Source organism: Nicotiana attenuata, unplaced genomic scaffold (assembly GCF_001879085.1).
Source record: "Nicotiana attenuata strain UT unplaced genomic scaffold, NIATTr2, whole genome shotgun sequence".
In the NCBI taxonomy this organism is placed as follows: Eukaryota; Viridiplantae; Streptophyta; class Magnoliopsida; order Solanales; family Solanaceae; genus Nicotiana; species Nicotiana attenuata.
The window spans coordinates 688,975-712,231 of record NW_017670328.1 but is presented as its reverse complement, the minus strand read 5'-3'; the positions used below and the strand labels follow the sequence as shown (position 1 = coordinate 712,231).

The 23,257-nt window shown below is 41.4% G+C and overlaps 1 protein-coding gene across 2 annotated transcripts; it reads left to right on the top strand.

Moving 5' to 3' along the window:
• The first annotated feature begins 16,364 nt into the window (after positions 1-16,364).
• Positions 16,365-22,689, top strand: LOC109237934. 2 transcript variants are annotated; one of them, XM_019404332.1, is made up of 4 exons: positions 16,365-16,797; positions 19,831-20,456; positions 20,689-21,204; positions 21,828-22,689. In XM_019404332.1, the coding sequence occupies exons 1-4, from the start codon at positions 16,569-16,571 to the stop codon at positions 21,984-21,986; spliced, it is 1,530 nt and encodes a 509-aa protein (XP_019259877.1). In that variant the 5' UTR covers positions 16,365-16,568; the 3' UTR covers positions 21,987-22,689. The 2 variants fall into 2 exon arrangements, with proteins under 2 accessions (XP_019259877.1, XP_019259876.1); XM_019404331.1 differs by having other exon boundaries at positions 19,822-20,456.
• The last annotated feature ends 568 nt before the right edge of the window (positions 22,690-23,257 follow it).

The following is a 23,257-nucleotide window of genomic DNA, read 5'->3' as shown; positions in this document are numbered from 1 at the left end:
TATTCGTGTTCTGTTTTCTGGGGTTGATTGTGTTTCCAATGAAGAAAGCGAGAATCCACACCCGACTAGCCATGGTCACTAAATCCCTAATGGAAGGAATTGGAGTGTAACCATTCAGCATCGTGCCCATGATCGTCGCAGAAATATACCGAGCCCTAGAAAAGTGTTAACGGGGAGCTAGTCACTTGAAGGTTGCAATTTGCTACTTCAGCTGTGGCTCGTGGAGCATCTACAAAAGGGTGAATACCGACAAGGCATTCAACGAAGGGATTGGGATGATCATATCGCTTTCCATCACCCAAAGCGAATGAATTATATCCCTGATATGCTTGCTCAACCAGAGGATGCCAAAGGATGGTTCGAGCTATTCGTAGTCTGACCGAGGAACAAGTACAATGGATGTTCGAATGGTTTCCAACCGAAGAACTCATCGTCCGATCCCGAGACGCACCTTTTCTGATATTGATCGGTCTGAGAGGAACGTACCCTTACGTCCCTCTCCGAGTTATGAGGCAAGCTGGTAGGAAGCAGGTTTTACCCAAGGTCGACAAGATGAGTCACTTCCGAGCTGATTTCCAGGATGATGATAGCACTGTATGATCGTCATGGGGAAATATACCATCGAACCAGATAGATACCACACCGGTTGTACTCCCTACTATACCGGCTAGTTGGAGGATAATCACAATGGTCTGAGTCAACTTGGGTTTTTTCGGGGTAACAGGATCATAGATGAAAAGGCCGAGGCACAAGTCAAATACAATCAGCTACGCAAAAGAATTCGGGAGTGCGAAAGTGAGCACCGTGAGATACAAGAAGCCAATCAAAAGTTAATTGAGGAATGGAAGGACATGGCCATCAATGCCAAGAAGCGACTGGGATACCTGGAGTGAGGCATAGTGGAACTGGAAAGAAGGTTTCTTAAAAGGGCCGAAGACTGTCAGAATGCTGTGGGAAACGAAGGCGGAATCTAGCCAGAGCCTACCTATTGCTGGGACTTCGTGAGCTGGGGAAGTTATTTGACGAAGCCAGGGATGTCGAGTCTGGGGAGGGTCCTTCAGGGACCAAGTAGATAGGACTTTATCTTTTCGGTATTTAAATGTAATAAGGCCAATGGCCTTTAGTGACTTTATTTTTCCTGTTATTTAGTGTCGATATTTGGGATTCGTCTTATTTTCTATCAATAAAATGAGGCATTTAGCATTCCAAGTTCTCCAAATCAATCTGTCGCTAGGCCTACCCAAATTAGGACGCGATTTACATTCCCGCATTATGTGTTTTAATATTGCATCGATTTTTCATGAACCTCACTAACTTGGTTACCTTTTGTTTATTTTTTGTTTTTGATTATTCCCCTCCCCAAGGGTTAGTTCGAGCACTCTGGCAACATCATCCTATTCCACACGATCCAAGGGCCCTCCACCCACTCCTTCTCTCAGCCCCGTTAAAAACAAGAACAAAGGAAAGATGGAAGATTTGAACAACGCCAGAAAGGAAAACTCAACTGAACGGGTAGAGGTCACTCACGGTCATGGTACTTTGGTCCCCAAGGAGAATGCCTCCCAACTGGAGCAAAAGCTGCTGAAATTTCAGGAAGAACTTGATCAAGTCCGGAATTTGGCGAATCTGTCATTTTCCCTCACTACTCCAGATATCAATTTCCCAAATGCTCAGAACCCCACACCTCCACAGAGTCTCCCAAAGCAACAAAACCACACCGCTCCTCACCACCACTGCAACACCAGCTATACTTCAAACAATACCTCGCTGCTCATCCCAGAACCACAAAACTCCACAAATGATCACTGCCACACCCACCATAATACCCCCATCTACGTGGAGACGGTGCCGCACTCCACCCCACCCATCTCAAACACACCCGANGAAAAGGCGTATTTGCGGTAAAACCAGTCGATCAACGGTGTAGTCGACGGTTCCGTGCCTTTCCAGCTTGAGTTGTCCGCTCAAGGGTACCAGTCTAAAACCCCATAGAAACCTCACTCTGTTTAACTGTGCATGCATCATGGTCAAACCTAGCCAAGTCAGTTATGTTGTCCGCATAATGACTCTTTAAGATAGCCTTGTCCAAAGTCCACTGGGTTTCCCTAAAACCCAAACGGACACTATCACGTTCTGTGCATTTATTTGGAGAACTAAATGCTTTTATGCCAATTTTTGATGTTAAATAGTCGAGTCCGGTGGGGGTAGGGTCTAACCTTTCTTTCTTGCAGATAATGAGGCACGAAATCCCCAGATTCGGCATGGTTACCAACATCTACCCAAGACTGCTAAGCTGGTGGAAAGATTTTCATTCCAGTGACCAGACTCTTATCCGAAAATATCTAGGGAATCTACCCTCCCTCCTGGAAATCCAACCCAACAACAAGATCATCAAAGCTGCTACTCTCTTTTGGGATTGTGAAAGGTCCGTCTTCCGCTTCGGGGAGAATGAGATGACACCCTTGCTAGAAGAAATAGGAGGATTAGCCGGCTTGGTATGGGAGACTCCAGGTTTATTGATGCCTGAAAACCGCAAGGGCAGGGGTTTCCTCAAAATGATGGGTCTGAAGAAGAATCTAGAACTGACGGGTAGAGGTCACTCACGGTCATGGTACTTTGGTCCCCAAGGAGAATGCCTCCCAACTGGAGCAAAAGCTGCTGAAATTTCAGGAAGAACTTGATCAAGTCCGGAATTTGGCGAATCTGTCATTTTCCCTCACTACTCCAGATATCAATTTCCCAAATGCTCAGAACCCCACACCTCCACAGAGTCTCCCAAAGCAACAAAACCACACCGCTCCTCACCACCACTGCAACACCAGCTATACTTCAAACAATACCTCGCTGCTCATCCCAGAACCACAAAACTCCACAAATGATCACTGCCACACCCACCATAATACCCCCATCTACGTGGAGACGGTGCCGCACTCCACCCCACCCATCTCAAACATACCCGAATATGATGAAAAAGATTTGCTTATCAAGAACCTGGCTGAAGAACTGAAAAAATTGACTAGTAGAATTCAAGGCGTTGAGGCAAGTAAGGGAATTGAAGGGATGAACTACAAAGATCTTTGCATACAGCCCAATGTCGAACTACCCAAGAGGTACAAACCTCCTAAGTTCGAGATGTTTGATGGTATAGGGGATCCAAGGGTCCATTTGAGAACATACTGTGACAAGCTGGTTGGAGTAGGAAAAGACGAGAAAATTCGCATGAAGCTTTTCATGAGGAGCATGAAGGGAGATGCTTTATCTTGGTACATTAGCCAAGATCCGAAGAAGTGGCCGAACTGGGTAAGCATGGCGTCCGACTTTATGGACAGGTTCAGGTTCAACATGGAGAATGCGCCGGATGTGTTCTATATTCAAAATCTAAAGAAGAAGCCCACATAAACATTCCGCGAGTATGCTACTCGCTGGAGGTCCGAAGCTGCTAAGGTTAGACCCGCCTTAGAGGAAGAACAAATGAACAAATTCTTCGTCCGGGCCAAGGACCCACAGTATTATGAGAGGTTGATGATGATCGAGGGCCACAAATTTTCTGACATTATCAAGCTGGGAGAAAGGATCGAAGAGGGCATCAAAAGCGGTATGGTTACTAATTTCGAGGCTTTACAAGCTACAAACAAGGCCTTACAGTCAGGCGGTGTGTCCAAGAAAAGGGACGTAGGAGCCGTAATGGTGGCACAGAGAACCAAATCTCCCGTCAAATACAAAACCTACCCAATGCCTCCACTCACATATCAACCTACTCCAAACTACCAAGCACCCTCACCCTCTTACCAAGATCCACCACTCACCTATCAATCACCTCCCGCATATCAGCCCACTTCACCCAAATATCCCCAACCAACACACGTTTACCAAGCCTACAACACTCAACCATCCCACTACCAATCCCCTCCTCCCCGCCAAAACTTCCCTAGACCCCGACCAAACTTTGACCGAAGACCCCCAAAATAGTATACGGCTATTGCTGAACCTATCGACCAATTGTATGAAAGACTCAAAACTGCTGGTTACGTCACCCCTATCCCTGCTGCTCCTGAGAACCCTTCTCAGTGGGTTAATCCAAATAAGTCCTGTGCATACCATTCCGGCATGAAAGGACACACTATTGATGAATGCCACGCTCTGAAAGATAAGATCCAGACTTTAATTGATAACAAGATCATTGTGGCAAAGGAGCCTGCTCCGAATGTCCGCAATAACCCTCTGCCAGATCACAAGGGTGGAGGCGTTCACATGATTGAAATAGAGGATGATTGGGACCCCAAGGGATCGATCGGTTTGATCACAGAAGGTGACGATCCAAAGAAGCCAATAGTCACCCTTAATCCGATTGTAGTCCAGATTCAGCCCTCTGGGGACGCCGAGGTAAATATGTCCATGCCACTTGAGTTTGAAGCACCATCCTCTGCAAAGACGCCAGCGCCGATTGAGGTCGAATTTATGTCACTAGCAAATGCACCTACACCCTTCGAAGTTGCAATTTTACCGCCTAAGGTGCATGCTCCGTTCGGGGTAAAGATAGCCACGCCAATTCCAGTAGCAATGTTGGCCGTAACACCATTCCATACAAATGCCATACCTTGGGACTACACAGCCGAGGCAAGAAGAAAAGGGAAGGTCAAGTTCGGGGAAGCTGTTGCGGCACAGGGTATGACGAGAACCGGTAGGGTTTATACCCCGGAACATTTGGCTGAGTCAAGCAAGCAGGCCTCTAGTCGACCAACCATCACTGAAACTGGGCCCGACGATCTCTGGAGAAAGATACAAGCCAAGGAGTACTCGGTCATTGATCAGCTGAACAAAACACCGGCGCAAATTTCTATCCTTGCTTTGCTACAGAGCTCCGATGCGCACAAGAATGCCCTGTTAAAGGTGCTGAGTGAGGCGTATGTACCGAGCAACATCACCGGCGGGGAGATGGCTAACATGGTAGGCCAGGTATTGGAAAGTCACAAGATCACTTTTCATGAAGATGAGCTGCCACCAGAGGGGTTGAGTCACAACAAGGCGTTGCACATCACCGTGCGATGCGAAGATTATTTTATCGCCAGAATCCTGATTGATGGAGGGTCCAGTCTCAACATTTGTCCGTTGGTAACACTCAGGACATTGGGAAAGGGACTGCATGAGATCAAGGACGGGGCCATCAATGTCAAAGCTTTCGACGGTTCCCAAAGGTCCACCATTGGGGAAATTAGCCTGTGTTTGCAAATGGGGCCTACTTGGTTTGATGTTGACTTTCAAGTAATAGACGTGCCGGCATCTTACAATTTGTTGTTGGAACGACCATGGATTCATGCCGCTGGGGCCGTAGCGTCAACACTACATCAGGAAGTGAAGTTTGAGTGGAATCACCAAGAGGTGATCATTCACGGCGACGGTAGTAATCCCATATACAGTCGTCAAACCATCCCGGCAATAGGAGGCAGAAGAAAGATAGGTGGGGAGACTTATCACCACATCGAGCGGGTCAACGCTGTTGATAAAGACAAATGGTGGGACAACAAAATTGAAAGCATATTGAACTGGAGCGGATACGAACTTGGCAAGGGACTTGGCAAGAACCTCCAAGGAATCGCTAAGCCTATCAAACTCAAGAAACATGGCACCACCTTCGGATTGGGATATGAGTATACTTGGGAGGAATTCAACCACTGGTCGCCACCATGGCGCGGCCCTTATTATCCATTGGAGCAGCCAATACCATGCTTGGAACAGACTTTCCAACCGGCCGAAGTTATCTATGGGTCAGAAGAAGAGGAAGCACTGGCGGCAATGAGGAATTTGTTCCTGGAAGACGATGATATGGATTGTTGTGTCGTTTTCGAGGAGGAGGGGGAGGAAGGCCCTTCCATACAGGCTGTGAGCAGAGGAGCATGCCTAAATAACTGGACCATCAGGACCACCAGAGCCCGACGAGCCTCGGGGTAGCAAGGCTGAACAAGCATCATGCACTATCTTTTAATTTTATTAGTTTTTCTTTCGTATTTTAAATTTTCGCAATAAGATCTTCAATGTTTAAAACAGTTATGGAATTTATCAAAGATACACAGAATTTCTAAGAGAATATGAGGACATATTCGCCTGGTCATATGATGACATGACTGGTCTGAGTACATCTATTGTGGCACACAAACTGCCAACTGATCCGACATGTTCACCGGTAAAACAGAAGCTCAGAAAGTTCAAGCCAGATATGATTCTGAAAATCAAGGAAGAAGTCACCAAGCAGGTCAAAGCCAAAGTTCTCAGGGTAGTGGAATACCCAACATGGTTAGCTAACATTGTGCCAGTGCCAAAGAAGGATGGGAAGGTTAGAGTCTGTGTCGACTACCGAGATCTCAACCGGGCCATCCGAAAGACGATTTCCCCTTACCAAACATACACATCCTGATCGACAATTGCGCTAAGCATGAATTGCAATCATTTGTGGATTGTTTCGCTGGTTATCATCAGATCTGGATGGATGAAGAAGATGCTGAGAAAACGTCTTTCATTACGCCATGGGGAATGTACTGCTGCAAGATGATGACGTTTGGTTTAAAGAATGCAGGGGCCACCTACATGAGGGCTATGACCACCATTTTTCATGATATGATACACAAGGAGATCGAGGTGTACGTAGACGACGTCATCATTAAGTCAAAGAAGGCCACCGATCACATAGAAGATTTGAGGAAGTTCTTCAACAGATTGCGGAGATACAACCTAAAACTGAATCCCGCAAAGTGTGCATTTGGAGTTCCTGCTGGAAAATTACTTGGGTTCATTGTGAGTCGCCGGGGAATAGAACTGGATCCATCAAAGGTCAAAGCTATCCAAGAACTGCCACTGCCAAAGAACAAGAAGGACGTGATGAGTTTCTTGGGGAGACTCAACTACATCAGTCGGTTCATAGCACAATCTACAGTTATCTGTGAGCCACTCCTTAAGATGTTAAAGAAGGACGCCGCTACTAAATGGACGGATGACTGCCAAAAAGCTTTCGACAGAATTAAGGAATACCTATCAACACCACCAGTCTTAGTCCCGCCTGAGCCAGGTAGACCTCTGCTACTCTACATCGCAATATTAGATGGAGCTTTCGGCTGCATTTTGGGTCAGCATGATGAAACAGGGAGAAAGGAACAGGCCATTTACTATCTCAGCAAGATATTCACTCCGTACGAGGCCCGAAATTCCCTGTTGGAGCGCACCTGTTGTGCTCTAACTTGGGTGGCCCAGAAGCTAAGGCACTACTTCTGTGCCTATATTACATATCTCATATCAAGGATGGATCCCTTGAAGTACATTTTTCAGAAGCTCATGCCCACCGGCAAGCTAGCCAAGTGGCAAATCCTATTGAGTGAATTCGACATTGTCTACATAACTCAGAAAGCGGTCAAGGGACAAGCACTGGCAGACCACCTTGCCGAGAATCCCGTAGATGGAGAATACGAACCCCTGAAAACGTATTTTCCCGATGAAGAGGTATCATTCATAGGAGAAGACATTGCAGAATCCTATGATAGGTGGAGAATGTTTTTCGACGGAGCAGCGAATTTCAAAGGAGTCGGCGTGGGAGCAGTCCTAGTATCAGAAATCGGTCAGCATTATCCGGTGTTTGCCAAACTCAGGTTCCCGTGCACCAACAATATGGCCGAGTACGAAGCCTGCATCTTAGGGCTCAAGATGGCTATTGACATGAACATTCAAGAATTGCTAGTAATCGGAGATTCACATTTGCTTATACATCAGGTACGAGGAGAATGGGCAACCAAGAACTCTAAGATACTCCCATATCTGCATCACGTGCAAGAACTGAGGAAGAGGTTCACGAAGACGGAATTCCAACATGTTCCCAGAATCCAGAATGAATTTGCCGATACATTGGCTACCCTGTCATCCATGATACAACATCCAGACAAAAACTTCATCGATCCCATTCTAGTAAAGATCCATGATCAGCCAGCCTATTGTGCCCACGTTGAAGAAGAAGCTGACGAAAAACCTTGGTTTCATGATATCAAGGAATATTTGGCGAAAGGAGATTACCCGGAGCTTGCCAATCACACCCAGAAGCGCACACTTCGGAGGTTATCCAACAACTTCTTTCACAGCGGAGGAATCCTGTATAGGAGGACCCCTGATTTGGGATTATTAAGGTGTGTCGACGCAAAGGAAGCATCCAGACTACTAGAGGAGATTCACGCTGGGACCTGTGGTCCACATATGAACGGTTTTATTTTAGCCAAGAAGATACTCCGAGCTGGTTACTTTTGGATGACTATGGAAACGGACTGCATCCAGTACGTCCGGAAATGCCACCGCTGCCAGATACGTGCAGACATGATAAAGGTGCCACCAAATGAACTTAATGCAACAAGCTCACCATGGCCTTTCGCCGCTTGGGGAATGGATGTTATTGGACCAATCGAGCCGGCCGCTTCCAACGGGCACAGGTTCATCTTAGTAGCCATTGACTATTTCACCAAATGGGTCGAGGCAGCATCTTACAAAGCAGTGACTAAGAAAGTCGTGGCAGACTTTGTCCGCGATCGTATCGTCTGTCGGTTCGGGATTCCAGAGTCGATCATTACTGATAATGGCTCCAACCTCAACAGTGACTTGATGAAAGCTATGTGTGAAACCTTGAGGATCAAACACAAGAATTCTACAGCCTACAGGCCTCAGATGAACGGAGCCGTAGAAGCCGCCAACAAGAACATCAAGAAGATATTGAGAAAAATGATAGAGAAGCATAAGCAATGGCACGAAAAGCTATCGTTTGCTCTATTGGGGTATCGCACCACTATCCGCATGTCAACCGGGGCAACCCCCTATATGTTGGTTTATGGTACAGAAGCAGTCATTCCCGCCAAAGTAGAAATTCCTTCCTTAAGGATCATACAAGAAGCTGAGCTCGACGACGCAGCATGGATGAAGAGTCGTTACGAACAGCTAGCTCTTATAGATGGAAAAAGAATGAATGCAGTTTGCCATGGTCAGCTTTATCAAAACAGAATGTCCAGAGCCTTCAACAAGAGAGTCAAGCCGAGACAGTTCACACCAGGGCAGCTGGTATTAAAGAAAATCTTCCCACATCAAGATGAAGCCAAAGGGAAATTCTCTCCCAACTGGCAAGGTCTATACTTGGTTCACCGGGTTCTGACAGGAGGAGCCCTTATACTTGCAGAAATAGATGGAGAAGTTTGGCCGAAACCGATTAATTCAGATGCAGTCAAGCGCTATTATGTGTAATCTTTGTGCTTTCCTATATGATGTAATTTGAACTACGTCTGACCTGATTCCCGTTTAAGAGGGGATATGTAGGCAGCCTTATGGGTTCGGTCACAATTCAATAAAAATTTCATTTCCCCCGCAATTGGAAACTGGGGCAGAATTTTGAGGAGGACCCTCAAAATTCCGAAGTAATTTCAGTCAATTATCGCAAACAGCCGTCAGAAGCATCAACCCATTAAACTGGGGCAGAATTTTGAGGAGGACCCTCAAAATTCCATAGCAAGAGAGGTTGTAATGTCTTGAGCCACGTCACAGTCGTCGGTTCATCTAAAAGTTGTTTTATAAATATATACTTATGTCATATATATACTTTTACAAATTCATGTTGTTTATTATCGAAGTCGCTTTGTTTAGCAACGCTACCCCAATGGTATATACCGTATCACCAGATCAAAGTCGAACGGGTCAAACATGGCCAGTAGGGATACGAACTAACCTCCCCTCTACAAAACTCATGATTTTTCTTTGGATGCAGACACTTAGATTGCTAAATCACCTGACATACTATACACTCACAAGACAAACGTTGTTCAGGAATGCAACCCTCAGAATTCTTGCATTTACCAGCATTTGCTATCCACGCACGCCGGCAATATTCCCTATATCGCGATATCCCCAGCAGTCACAATATCGCAACCTACTATCAGCTAAGAACTCTATTACCATTTGCCATTTTATTTTTATTTTTATTTTTTGCGTTGCATAAGGCTACCGTTCTGCCTTCCGAGACTAAACACTGTCTCCATCTACATTTTCTGCATTGCATAAGGCTACCATTCTGCCTTCCGAGACTAAACACTGTCTCCATCTGCATTTTCTGCATTGCATAAGGCTACCATTCTGCCTTCCGAGACTAAACACTGTCTCCATCTGCATTTTTGTGCATTGCATAAGGCTACCATCCTGCCTTCCGAGACTAAACACTGTCTCCATCTGCATTTTTCTGCATTGCATAAGGCTACCATTCTGCCTTCCGAGACTAAACAATTTCTCCACCTTATTTACATTTGCATGACTGAAAGATCACCACCTTATTTACACTTGCATGGCTGAAAGATCTCCATCTTACTTACGCTTGCATGGCTGAAAGATCGCCACTTTATTCACATTCTGCATGGCTGAAAGATCTCCATCTTACTTACGCTTGCATGGCTGAAAGATCGCCACTTTATTCACATTCTGCATGGCTGAAAGATCGCCACTTTTATTTACGCTTGCATGGCTGAAAGATCGCCACCTTTCGCATCTCATGGGCTGAAAGATCGCCAAATATTGCATTTCATGGGCTGAAAGATCGCCAAATTATCCGAGGGCGTCATTGTTCGGAGGCACCATTGTCATAGCCCGAGAACACCATATCATGGCCTAAGGACCCCTTTTAATCTTTTGCATATCATTATTCAAAGGCATCATGGTTCGGAGGCATCATTCCCATAGCCCGAGAGCATCATTTCATGGCCTGCGAATCCTTTATTATACGCTTCATGGCCCAGGACATCATGGTTTAAGGACGTCATTCTAACCGTCCAAAGACAACATTCATGGTCCGACGGGAATTTGCATCACGTTTAAATTTATGCACAATATATGCACGTATTTGCTTATTTGCAGGTAAACCAGCCAGCAACGGCCATCTCGGCAGGAGCGATTTCGCTCCAGTTCCCCGCAGCCCTATCCTAAATATTGCGTCCGTGCTTGAAAGCTTCCATCGGCATACTCCGCCGGTGGATCCTGAACTACATATGGCCCGATTCCTGTAAGACCAGGGATATGTAGGCAGCTCAGAAGCCAAAGCACGGCCAAACCTCTTCAAACCATTTCGTTCGGTCAAAATTGGCCATCATATCTTTACCCGACAACTCTTTAATCCTTCCCGGGTAAAGAGGGGCAGTTGTTGATACCCAATTTTTTCCTGTATTTTTAAATATGTAAAATACCTTCAAAACAGTCTGTATATGCATATATAAGCATATCCCAAGGTTTCATTATTTTTCCTTAATTTTTTGAATATTTTTAAATCAATTTACTGCCCTATTTTATCAAGAAAAAACAATAATTGTCCCCAAAATTATCATTTTTGGTGATTCATTTATTGGATTCTCATGTTTATACTAAAATATAGCTAAGATATTTTTACAAATTTATTTAGTATTTTTAAGGATAAAATTGCATAATTGCAATATTAACCATTTTTAGATTTAAATTCGTCTCATGTTTATAAAATGGGATTTCATATTTTTAAATTGATAATTATATATTATAAATCATTTTAGTGCTTTCAATTAATTTTTCAGAAACTTATTTACTATTTTCTATAAATTAAATGGGAAAAAGGGGCTATTTAACTTATAGCCAGATTTGGCTTTCTAATCTAGCCTAATTAAACCAGCTTATATCCCCTAATTAAACCAGCCCAAAGACCCAAGCCCAATCCCTAAATCTACCCGACCCAATCAGATTAAATCTTTGCTGTTGATCAATTTTGATCAACGGTCNTACACTTAATTTAGTACTACGAACCGTCCAGACTTCCTTTTCCTAACCTAAACTTAAACAAACCGACCCCCTCCCCCCCCCAAACCCCTCTCATTCCTCACTCAACCGACTCTCATCTCTATCTCTCTATCTCTGGTTCTCTCTAGAACCTTCCCCTTTCCCCTCCGCTCTGATGAGCTTCACTCGCCTTCTCCGGCCACCTCCTGGCCTGAATCCATGGTGGTCTCACCACCTACCAGCCTTCTATGGTTCCTGTACGCTTGGTTGCTGAAGTTTCATGGCCTGACCGCGAAGAAGCTTCATCCAGACCTTGCTTGATTCAAGTTTTATGGCCATCTCCGGCCTTGCTCCGGCAAGCCATGTCTGTTTCGAGCTTGACCTCGACTCCTCCTGCTTAGATCAACGACTATCCAAGCCTTTCTCACCATTTGGGTTCCTCTGAAACCCTAGTTTTTGAGGTTCTTCTGAGTTCTTTAGATCTGTTCTAGATCCGTGTTTTCCCTAAACTTTTAAACGACTTCTTGATATTTCTTGCAAAACTATGCTTTCAAAACCTTTATTTTTCCGATCTAGGGTTTTTGAGTTATTTAGATGTTTCTCTGATTTTCTTTTTCTCTTGTGTGCTTCTTCTACTATGTTTCTTATTAAGTTTCTTCTACTGTGTTCTTGTTTCTTCTACTATGCTTCTTTATATGTTTCTCCTACTCTGTTCTTATTAGTTACTTCTACTATGTTTCTTTGAGTTCTTCTACTGTGTTTCGCATGTTGTTCTTTTACTATGCTTCTCATGAGTTCCTGCTACTGAAAAAGCATGTTAAAGGTCTCAGTTCTTTTCTGAGACCCCTGAACCTGTTTCGATTAGTATCTTTTTCCTTAATTACTTGTCCTCTCATCTCTGCACTCGATTGATGATAAAAACCCTAGAATTTGGGGGTTCATCCGAGTTTTGAGACCATTAGCTATGTGGTATGCTTGTCCTTCATCTTGGAAATTGTTTGATTTTAGAAACCCTAACTATTTCGAGTTTCTAAATTTGTTTCCTCTGTTGCTCAACTGAATCTTGAAATCTTTGTTTCAATCTCAATTTCTTTAGGCAATTCTGATTCTCTACTAAACTCTTCTAAGGTCCTTATACTAGACCCTTTGTATGCTATTTGATACTATCTCTCTTCTACGCCGCTGACCTATGTGACTACCATTTTTGCAATGGCATGACGTTTATTTGCCCTAAATTCAGCTTAGCATGTTTGTGTGCTCTTTATATGTGCTGAACTCTCCTCTAAAATGGCTTTCTTTGATTGATTTCAGACTTCCTTTGTGAAAATCTGATTGATCTTCTTTCCTTGTTTGCCGATTTTCCTATTGCTTGGTTTGAGTCGAAAACTTTCCTTAGCTTTTCTGACTTGGTTTATTCATGGACCAATAATTACAAACCTCTGACTCCTTGATTTACTGTGTACTAATTGATTTTCTACCTTATTTATGTAACCGTGTATTTCAAATTTCTGCCCTTAAATAAACTCCGATGTATTTACCCCTAATTGCCTGCTTTGCACAAGATGCTTGTTTGATCTCTTTCCTTAAATAATTTTCTTGCTCATTACCGTGTAAGTCTGAATTCCTTAATTAAAGGAAGTCTTGCACTGATTGATTTTAATTGATACCCAGTTCCTTAATTGTTTTCTTACCTTATTTCTTCATGTTTTTCACACTATAAGTACACGACTCTTTCATTAACACAGGAAACCCCATCATTCGTAGTCTTTCTGAACTTATACTTACACTCAAAAAGTATTCTCTCTTATTGTTTGTACTATGGCCTGTTTACAAGTTTTGCTGCCTGCTTTCTCTATTTGCTACTTTGAAACTGGTATGTCCTGATTTAAGCTTTGTAGCACCACAACAATGTGTTTTTCTTACTGCTTTTGTACCCCTGTTTGCTTACTGCTTCTGTATAGTTCAACACTTACTCTAGCATACTGATTTCTTTCTGCCTGTTCTATTGTGAATCCAAAACCCCTACCCCTATGTGTTCATGCTATGGTTTGAGGCATGGCAATACTGCAAGTTATTATCCATGAATCAGACTTGATCCCCTGGGATCCTAGCCTCTAATAGTGTGTGTTCTGGCAGGCTTATAGGTGTGCTAGCACTCTCCATTGCTAGGCATGCCTAAAGTCTGCCCATGCCTAAGCAATAGGCTCTTTACAATCTCCATATTCCCCTGAACCCCTTATGTGTGCTTACTTGTAGCCGTTTCCCCCTCCCTTTCCCCTTTTAGCATTTTGTTCTGCACTTGCACACTTTCTTAGTCTTTAAGTTCTGCCCCCTCCGATGAGCCCTGCCTTGGGACCCTTTGAGTTCCCTCTGAACTTGGACACTTGAGGGCTGGCCCTTCCACACTGCACTCATCCCCAATCTGATAATACATTTGGGTGTGAGCATTGCCCGGAGTCCCTTCGAGGCTCTTAGGGAACTTTGACACACTCAAATGGGAGAAAGGCTTTGGATCCTGATCTCTTGGAGTTGATTTACCTCGTATTTCGGACATGAAGTCTGAATCAGGCTCTCCTTGGTTGTACTTTTATTTATTTTCTTTCTGATGTATTTTACCTTATTTCGGGCTGTAATAACTTGTAATAAACTCTTGGGGATGGTTAGTAAAAAGGGACGGGTAACTATGTATGCAAAAAGGGTAGATACCATGCCTATAGGAATTTTGAATTCTGCATATGCACATAGAAATGATGCCTATAGGTCCTTCTGAATTCTGTATACCCATCATTCACATAGAAATCATGATCATAGGACTACTACATTCATATAGAAATCATGCTTACAGGATTATCTAAATCTGTACGTTCAATCGCACCTAGATATCATGTTCATAGGTCTTAAACAAATTTCGCACCTAGATATCATGTTCATAGGTCTTAAACAAATTTCGCACTTAGATATCATGTTCATAGGTCTTAAACAAATTCTGCATCTAGATATCATGTTCATAGGCTTAAAAATGAGTCTTCTGCATTTTATACCATGTCTGCAAAGGCTTACAATCAACAACGCCTAGAAATCATGCCTATAGGAACTCCTAATCGAATCTGAATCGCTTCATTCACGAATAGAGCTAAAATCAGTAATAATGGGTACTATCAGTTGCAGAACTTATAACCCTCATTAAAACTTGCCTCTCTTTTAAATAACCTGACTTCCCTGTTAACCAGTACGTATCTAGTTTATTTTAGACCTTGTTATTTCATTGCTTTCTGAATTAAATAGATACCATGCCTATAGGATCCTTGTCCAACACTTAGGCAAGCCTTATGGTAAAGTTATAAACTGAATCTGGTCTATTAACTACAACCAGCTAGCAGGCCTAATTTGGGCTTCTTATCTGAATTATGTAATAAATCAGTCTGCCTCAACCTGTAAGTTATTTCACGTTTAGTATTCAATCAGACCCTAAACAGTATGTGTAAGTCATGCTAATTACGTGCTTCTTTGTTTAAAGGGGGTATATTTGAGCCTTTGCTTGTTATGTGCTTTCCCCCAACTTGTTATACGTGTTTTGTATGTCGCCTTAGAATTTTTCCCCTTTGAAACCACAAATAAGCCTAACATCCCTTCCCTTTAGGATTAGTAGTCCTAATACCTCCGGGACTGATAGGATTGGGACGGGTAATAGCATGCAATAGGTAAACGAGACCATTCCGCGCTTTAATACCTTAACGGGGTGGGAAGGGTAGATATGGATATGATGACCACGCGATAATGTCACGTGTAGCCCCTCATTGAGGAGTATATTATCGGGCATTGTGTGGGGTGATCCATATTATTAATAAACCTAGGACCCCTCTCCCTTCATTCTTTATTTCTTTCTTTTCAGCATTTTAACTCTTTGTTTCTAAAATCAGCTTTTCTAATTATTCTTTCAAACCTTGTTTACTTTCAAACCTTTATGTGATGAAATCCCCTCTTATTTGAGCCCTATTTGTTTGTATGCTAATTGTACCCAAATTCACAATAATAGTCTGGCCGGGAACCACACTAGTGGATTCTGAGGGGTGCCTAACACCTTCCCCTTAGAATAATTTCAAGCCCTTACCAAATCTCTGGTTACTCAAATCAAATCTCCTTGGTGTCCTAATGCACCATGATCATTAGGTGGCGACTCTTCAAATCAAACCCAACTCCCAAAAGGAATGAGTTGTCCTCCCAAATGTCATAAACCCGATTTCGCGAGAAAAAGAGAGCGCGACAACACGTGACACTAAATTGGGCCCCTAGGAAGATGATATATTGGGCATAATAAAATGGCTCATCACTTGTATAGCCCAACCAATATTTATTGGACTTAACTAATTAATCCAATTATATTAGCCCATAACATTTATTTGGACCAAAATATATTTATTTAAGATTAAATCCGAATACCTTATGGACTAAAATCTAATAAAATTTTGTACGTCTACACTATAGATCATACAAAAACAACTTTACCCGTCCACAACTCCCCCTTCGTGATTATTAAAGTCTTGAGGGGTATAAAGTAAAAAATCTTTACAATACATAGTTTTCCTCTAAATTGGACTTTTCCATGGAACTCTTAGCTTGGACGGCAAAATCAGTAGTAACTCAAAAGGGAAGTCTATTTTGTTCCTTAATCATCAATCACTGAAAATGAAAATGAAAATGAAACAACACTTAGCATAATAAATTCACGGTTCTTGCTGTTTTTTTATCAGTGAAGGATTTTGAGAATAAATCTCATGGGTTATTTCTATTTAACTTTACTTTTCACTCTGCTCCTTCATATTTGTGATGCAGTCCAAGATTCCTATGTTTCTGCAATTGGTGACCCTGGAATGAGAAACCCAAATGCCAGATTTGCATTGGAAGCTTGGAATTTCTGCAATGAAGTTGGAAATGAAGCTCCCCTTATGGGCAGCCCCAGACTTGCTGACTGTGCTGATCTTCACTGTTCTCCTTCTCTCACAGGTTTACACTAGTTAGTTATTTACTGTTATATCATATTGCTGACCTCATAACTAAAAATGTCGACAGCCCGGTGCACAAAGCATTCTGCATTCACGCAGGGTCCGTGGACGGGCCACACCCCCTAGGATGTGATGTAGACAGTTTATCCTAATGCATACATTAATGAACCCGTGACATAAAGGTCATATGGAGATAACTTTACCGTTGCTCCAAAACTATAAGGTAGTTAATATAATTCTATTATTTTTTTTAATAACTGTGGTGTCTTAGTCAACTTGCCACATCAACTATTCATAAGGTACTTGCTACATCCTATATTGAGTAGGGCTGCTTATCGGGTGGATTGGGCGGTTATTTACTCTTAACGGTTTGGCTTATCGGTTATCGGCTTTTAGATGTATTAATCCGCTAGCCACCCGATAAGATATTTTGTTACCAATGGAGAATTTCTTATCATCTTAAATTCAGGTGATTGGATTTACACCAACGGAAACCATAAACTTCATACACAATAGAGGGATATGATAGAGTTTTTTTTTAATAATGAATGGAGTTCCTTCTTCCATCCTATCCCATTCACCGGTACTGATCATTGATACTGTAAAAGTCGTTTTCTTGCTTTTGTGCCAGCTCATGATCTAAACGAGTCGCACATACACCCTAGTACATGTTCCTCGACGCTGAGGGCACCCCCGAAGAGCGGGGGATTTCGTGACATTTCTGATTGGCTGTCTTGTATTTCTAATAAGTTGTTTAATAGTTGGCATGTTGAATCGTATACATAATATGATGGGTTGGTTTAGATTGATCCTGGGCGGATTGGTATTGGTTTAGCTCTTATTGGGCGGTTATCGGCCTAATTCAATCTATATTGAACATGACGCAATTTACCAAATTTAGCGAGGGTCCAAAATTTGCTTCGTCGTGCTTCAAATGTATGTTGATGTTGGTCAAAGAATGGGATTTCTTGCTCTTGTTTTATAACTGCTCCAATTTTCTTTAGGTGTCGCTCTAATTTCTAAACAATCCAAGACCACCTGCCGAAATGTGTGCGGACTGACGTTTTTTTTTACATGCAAACCTACAGATGTATGTGTTAAACCCAATTTAACAGCAGATTCAACTCGTTAAACTATCTCTTGTTTGTTAAGTTTTGGTACTTCCACTACACCTACTGGAGGTGGTAAGAATACGTGAAGCAATCAAGTAAATTGTGTTTGGTTTGATAGGATTGAAAGAATGCGCGAAGCAAGAAATTAAAATTTGTCTAATAGTAAATTAGTAATAGAGAATAGAGATAGAGTACTGGAAGTGGAAGAAGGGTTTTTGATTATTTAATATATATATGGATAGAAATAAATTTTATATGTATATATATATATATTCTTAACGGGTTAACGGATTATCCGTTAAGAAAATTGAATAATCTGCCCCCAAACCGATAAGCCGTTAATAAAAAAATTTCAATCCGTTCCCCGTCCGTTAAACTGTTAACCCGATACTAATAAGCCATTAAGCTTCGGTTTCGGTTCGGTTTTGAACACCCCTAATATTGAGTAATTGACCTCTGTGAGTCTTTGCTAGGATTTTTACCCTAGTCTCCCGTAGTGTTTATCCACTCATTGACTGTTAGGTCTGGGTGCTATAATTCATATTGCAGTCGAGCATCAACAAAGATTCTTCATGTTTGTGGTCCAATAAAAAGAATCAAAGTATTGCATCCTTGGCAATTTAAGTTTTTAGACGAGAGAGTTCACAAAATTGTATAATTTACCAATATCACCGAGGTAAATATGAGAATCAGAAACTCGTAAACATAGAGGGAAGCATGTATCTATAGGTATGGACTTGCATTTGGGAAATAGTATAATTTAATATTTGATATTAATATTAGTAGTTCTTTTTTTTTTTGGGTAGTGCCTAAGCTCCCTTGAAAAAAATGAGTTGAATGAAGAATCTTGATGTTGATTCATATGATATTAGAAAAGTCCTAATCTTTGTTTAGAAGATCTTACTCTGTTATCTTTGAAGTGGTGGAGAATGGTAATATGTCATGCATAAGTGTGTGAGTCTATAATTGATTGATACCTGCTAAACCATGGGAATGTGTTGGAAAGACAAATCTTGAATTCGGCATTACTCATGAACTTGTATGAGGTTGATGTTGTATTACGTCGTAATTTACTGGATTGATAGCATGCTTGATACATAAGTTGATTTCTATATAATTGATGGAATTGAGGGGTTTTTGTAGTTAACACTTGACACATAGTGTTTCTTTAATATCAAGACTACCATTTGTATGGGAGAAAAACTGACTTTACTAAATCTTGACTGTTACTAGAATACATTCCCTTTGGAACAGTAATTTGTAGCAAGATGGACCATTTAGTCCTGGGGATATCCGACTACAACATTCCCTTCTTTCTTTTCGCACTGTTTATTCTATACGAGCCATGAGGTCGAATCCAGTGCCACAAATTATGGAGGAAAAGAACTGGCCGATATTTTAATTTTTCTCTTGTTGTGGCATCTTATAGTAAAAAAATGTCTGATGCTATTATATCCAAACTTGGATGAGCATTGTACTGCAGTCTGCAGCTTTAAGTTGTCATTAAATCAGAGTTCAAGAAGCTTTAATGGTCATCTATTCATTGCTCCAAGCTATTATTAGTTGTCCTAGCTTCATTATTGCCGTCACTGTCGTTGAAAAGAAATTGAACCTGATATAGTTTCCCTTATAAACTAACCATCATTGCTACTATGTTCAAGGTTAACAGTCTAATTTTCCTTTGAAGCGTTTATCCTTCTTTTGTTCTTCCCTTTCTTTTCCCTTTTCTAAAGGTAGTTCTTTTGTTATATACAATCTGATTCTCATGGTGAAGAAAAAGCAGAAAGATTTGGGAAGAATATTGTTAGATGAACTCAATTACATGAATCATAGACTTAATTGCCTTGTGTAAATGCTAGCATAGACCAACTGTATGATCTGCCCGCTCTTACTGGGTTTGGTTTTATGGTGAGGTGACCAAGATATTCTGGGCGATCCACTTCTTCAAAAACGGAGCACTTGTAAAGTACACCATAAAGTGACAGAAGTAGACAATAGATTAGGAGTTGGAGATAAATTTCCAGATGGGAATTATAAAGCTTACACGGATCCTGATCTTTATGCTGCGGAAAAGGAGCGGTATCTTGGTTCACTTTGTGAAGGGCATGATTCTGCTGAGCCATGGTATCATTGGATGATAATGCTCAAAAACGGAAATTTTGACAAGAACACAACTCTTTGTCCTGAAAATGGTCGGAAAGTTTCTAAGATAGTGACTGGTAGAAATTTTCCATGTTTTGGTGAGGGCTGCATGAATCAGCCACTTGTATACCATAACTACTCAAGGATAGTCTACGGGAAGCATGCATCTTTGATTGGAGGTTTCTATGGAACATATGACCTTGACGCCAATTTAACTGCCGGTCTAGATGGAAAATCTTTTTTCTCAGTTTCATGGCAAAAGAATTTAAGCACAGGTAGTTGGATTGTCTCAAACAAATTGACGACATCATTCAAGTATCCATGGCTTATGTTGTATCTAAGATCAGATGCGGCAGAAGGGTTTAATGGAGGATATCACTATAGTGGCCGTGGAATTATGAGAAAGGTTTGTGAGTACAGCTTTGTTCCCTATGGAAGTTCTTATTCTATAAATGTAGGATTTTACTGATATGAAACTTGCGCACTAAGTGTATGTAGTGATTTTGTCTCACCATCACGGGATGACTCTTAAAGACTTGGGTATCAGTCTCATGCTGTGATTTTTTCTCACTTTCAGAAAGGGGAAAGAGCTGTAAGTTCATATTTAAGCAAATTCGTTTTTTCTTTTTCACTTGCAGCTTCCGGAGTCACCCAACTTCAAGGTAAAGTTGACACTTGAAGTTAGACAAGGAGGAGGCTCCAATAGCCAGTTTTATCTTCTCGACATTGGAAGCTGCTGGAAAAATAATGGAGATCCATGTGATGGAGATGTTTTAACAGATGTGACAAGATATAGTGAGATGATTATCAATCCAGCAACCACAAGTTGGTGTCGTCCTGATAACCTTGTGTCCTGTCCACCCTACCACGTTATCCCTAATGGGGAGATAATATACAGAAATGATACTTCTCGGTTCCCTTACTCTGCTTATCATCTCTATTGTGCTCCTGGAAATGCAAATTATTTAGAGAAACCATATGATATATGTGACCCATACAGCAATCCACAAGCTCAAGAATTGGTGCAAATACTGCCACATCCAGAGTGGGCTGTGCACGGTTATCCGTCAAAAAAAGGAGAGGGGTGGATTGGGGATGCTAGGAGTTGGGAGCTTGATGTAGGAGCTTTATCCAATCGGTTATACTTTTACCAGGTAATCCTAATTCTTGCATAATCTGGTTTGTGAATTTTGTGGAAAGGGGTGTTCTTTTTCCTTTTCTTTTCTTTATGGTGTTGTTGCCGAGTCCAACGCTTTCACTTAGGTTCTCTGGAATCAAACATGGATGATACATTTGGTTACTCATTTTCCTATGTTTTTGGGGCTCCAACAATTTTCTACTTTGATTTTAACTCTGTGGGAAACAAGGAATCTAAGATGCAAGCATAAAAGGTTTTCCATTGATCAAAACGGTTCTACTGTACCTTAATTTTTCAGAAACCTGTTAGCTTACTTCCTGTTTAGCATCTCAGTCTAATATAGTGAGAAAACTACAAGGGCGTGTGACAGCTGTATTGCCTGATGATAAGAAAGTATGTTGATTCAGATTTAAAATTTCTTTAAGCTTTAGAATGCATTTTAATTTTGTACTTGTGAGCTAATTAGTCAACCCTGCCTTTATTTTCGTGTTTGCTGCCCTTTATGGGGAAGTCAGTTTTGCTTATCCATTCAGTATTGCATAGATTAATTGTAGATATACAGTGCTGCGGCGTTCTGGTAGATTGTGTATTCTAGATATACAGAGAGGTGACTGATTTCTTCTAATCTTACTTACACAGGATCCAGGAACCAAACCGGCAAAGCGTGTGTGGTCTTCACTTAATGTTGGTACAGAAATATACGTTAGCAGCCAAGGAGCTACTGCTGAATGGACTGTAAGTGATTTTGATGTATTGATTCCTGAGGGTGGTAAAGGTGGTGTTTGGGCCGTTCTGTAACACCTGTTATATGCTCCTTGTTCATTGAGATTAGTTTCACTTCTAACAATTTGTTTCTTCGCTTGTTTGTATATAGACACACACATATATATATATATATATATATATATATATATATATTTTTTTTTTTTTGGTTTTCTGTTCACCATGAGTATTCTGTGTGGCAAAATAAGCAAACCTAACCTCGATGAGACATGCCACTGTTCATCTCCATTTCCCTGTAACTGGTTTCTTAACAAGGTTAAGTTTTAGTTTCTTCCTTGCTTGAAAGTTGGACCATGTTTCATTATGTTCCTATTACTGCAGCAGAAGTGTTAGCGCGAATAAGTATACCAATGTTAATTCCTACAGCCTCTGGTGACTCATTAATATGCTTTAGAGGTTTTTAATACTTGTCTCATATATGACTGCAGAACAACCAGTACTTAAACATAGATTTTCCTTTCTTTTCTTGTTTATATACTTGCAACCATGGACTTCAAGAAGCATCGGTACCTCCTTTCTGAAAGACTAAAACTGGGGAAGATGACGCCAGTGTCATTATTCTCATACTCTGGTATTGTTCTTTCCATTACAAACAAACAACAACATACCCAGTAAAATCCCACTAGTGGGGTCTGGGGAGAGTAGATCGTACGCAGACCTTACCCTACCCCGAAAAGGGTAGAGAGGCGGTATTGTTCTTTCCATTGTACCCAAAAAATCTAATACTCTGGTGTTATTAAAGCTCACTTGAAGCGCACTGAAGTTAGGTGCAACACAGCTGAGTTGCTTTGCCAATTTAGATGGTGCTTCAGTACTTGCACCAAGGTGCTAACGTGTATACCTCATTATAAAACTGTTCCGACCAAAAAATAGCTACAACTGGAAAAGTGATAACACATGTTCTTTGAAATAGTGGCTAGACTAGGAATATAGAAGGTTAATTAAGAATACCACTAATTAAACCTGAATCAGATATTTAAATTGATTTTTGAACTATATATATGATTTTTATTCATATATTTCACTTAACTGTAGTTTTGTCAGTTCATTTGTCCATATAATTGTTTTTGTGTTTATAGTTATTTCTCCTTGCATTACATGTAGTTATATTAATTCTTTTTTCATTTGCACCTTTCTTCATTTAAGTCCACTTGCGAGCTTGTGGTTAAAAAAGCGCACTTGGTGTTTTCCTAACAGTGATTTTTTCAAGTTTCAAGTCTACATTTTGATGGTCTAACAGGCACTATGTATTTTTGTTTCCTTGTTACTGTTTTTGTCATCAATTT

What these genes read in the sequence shown, in the direction of transcription:
- LOC109237934 (XM_019404331.1), top strand. Translation starts at nt 16,569, where the DNA reads ATGGGTTATTTCTATTTAACTTTACTTTTCACTCTGCTCCTTCATATT. An exon ending in GCCGTGGAATTATGAGAAAG is followed by an intron (nt 20,457 to 20,688) that starts GTTTGTGAGTAC and finishes TTTCACTTGCAG; the next exon opens with CTTCCGGAGTCACCCAACTT. An exon ending in ATCGGTTATACTTTTACCAG is followed by an intron (nt 21,205 to 21,827) that starts GTAATCCTAATT and finishes TTACTTACACAG; the next exon opens with GATCCAGGAACCAAACCGGC.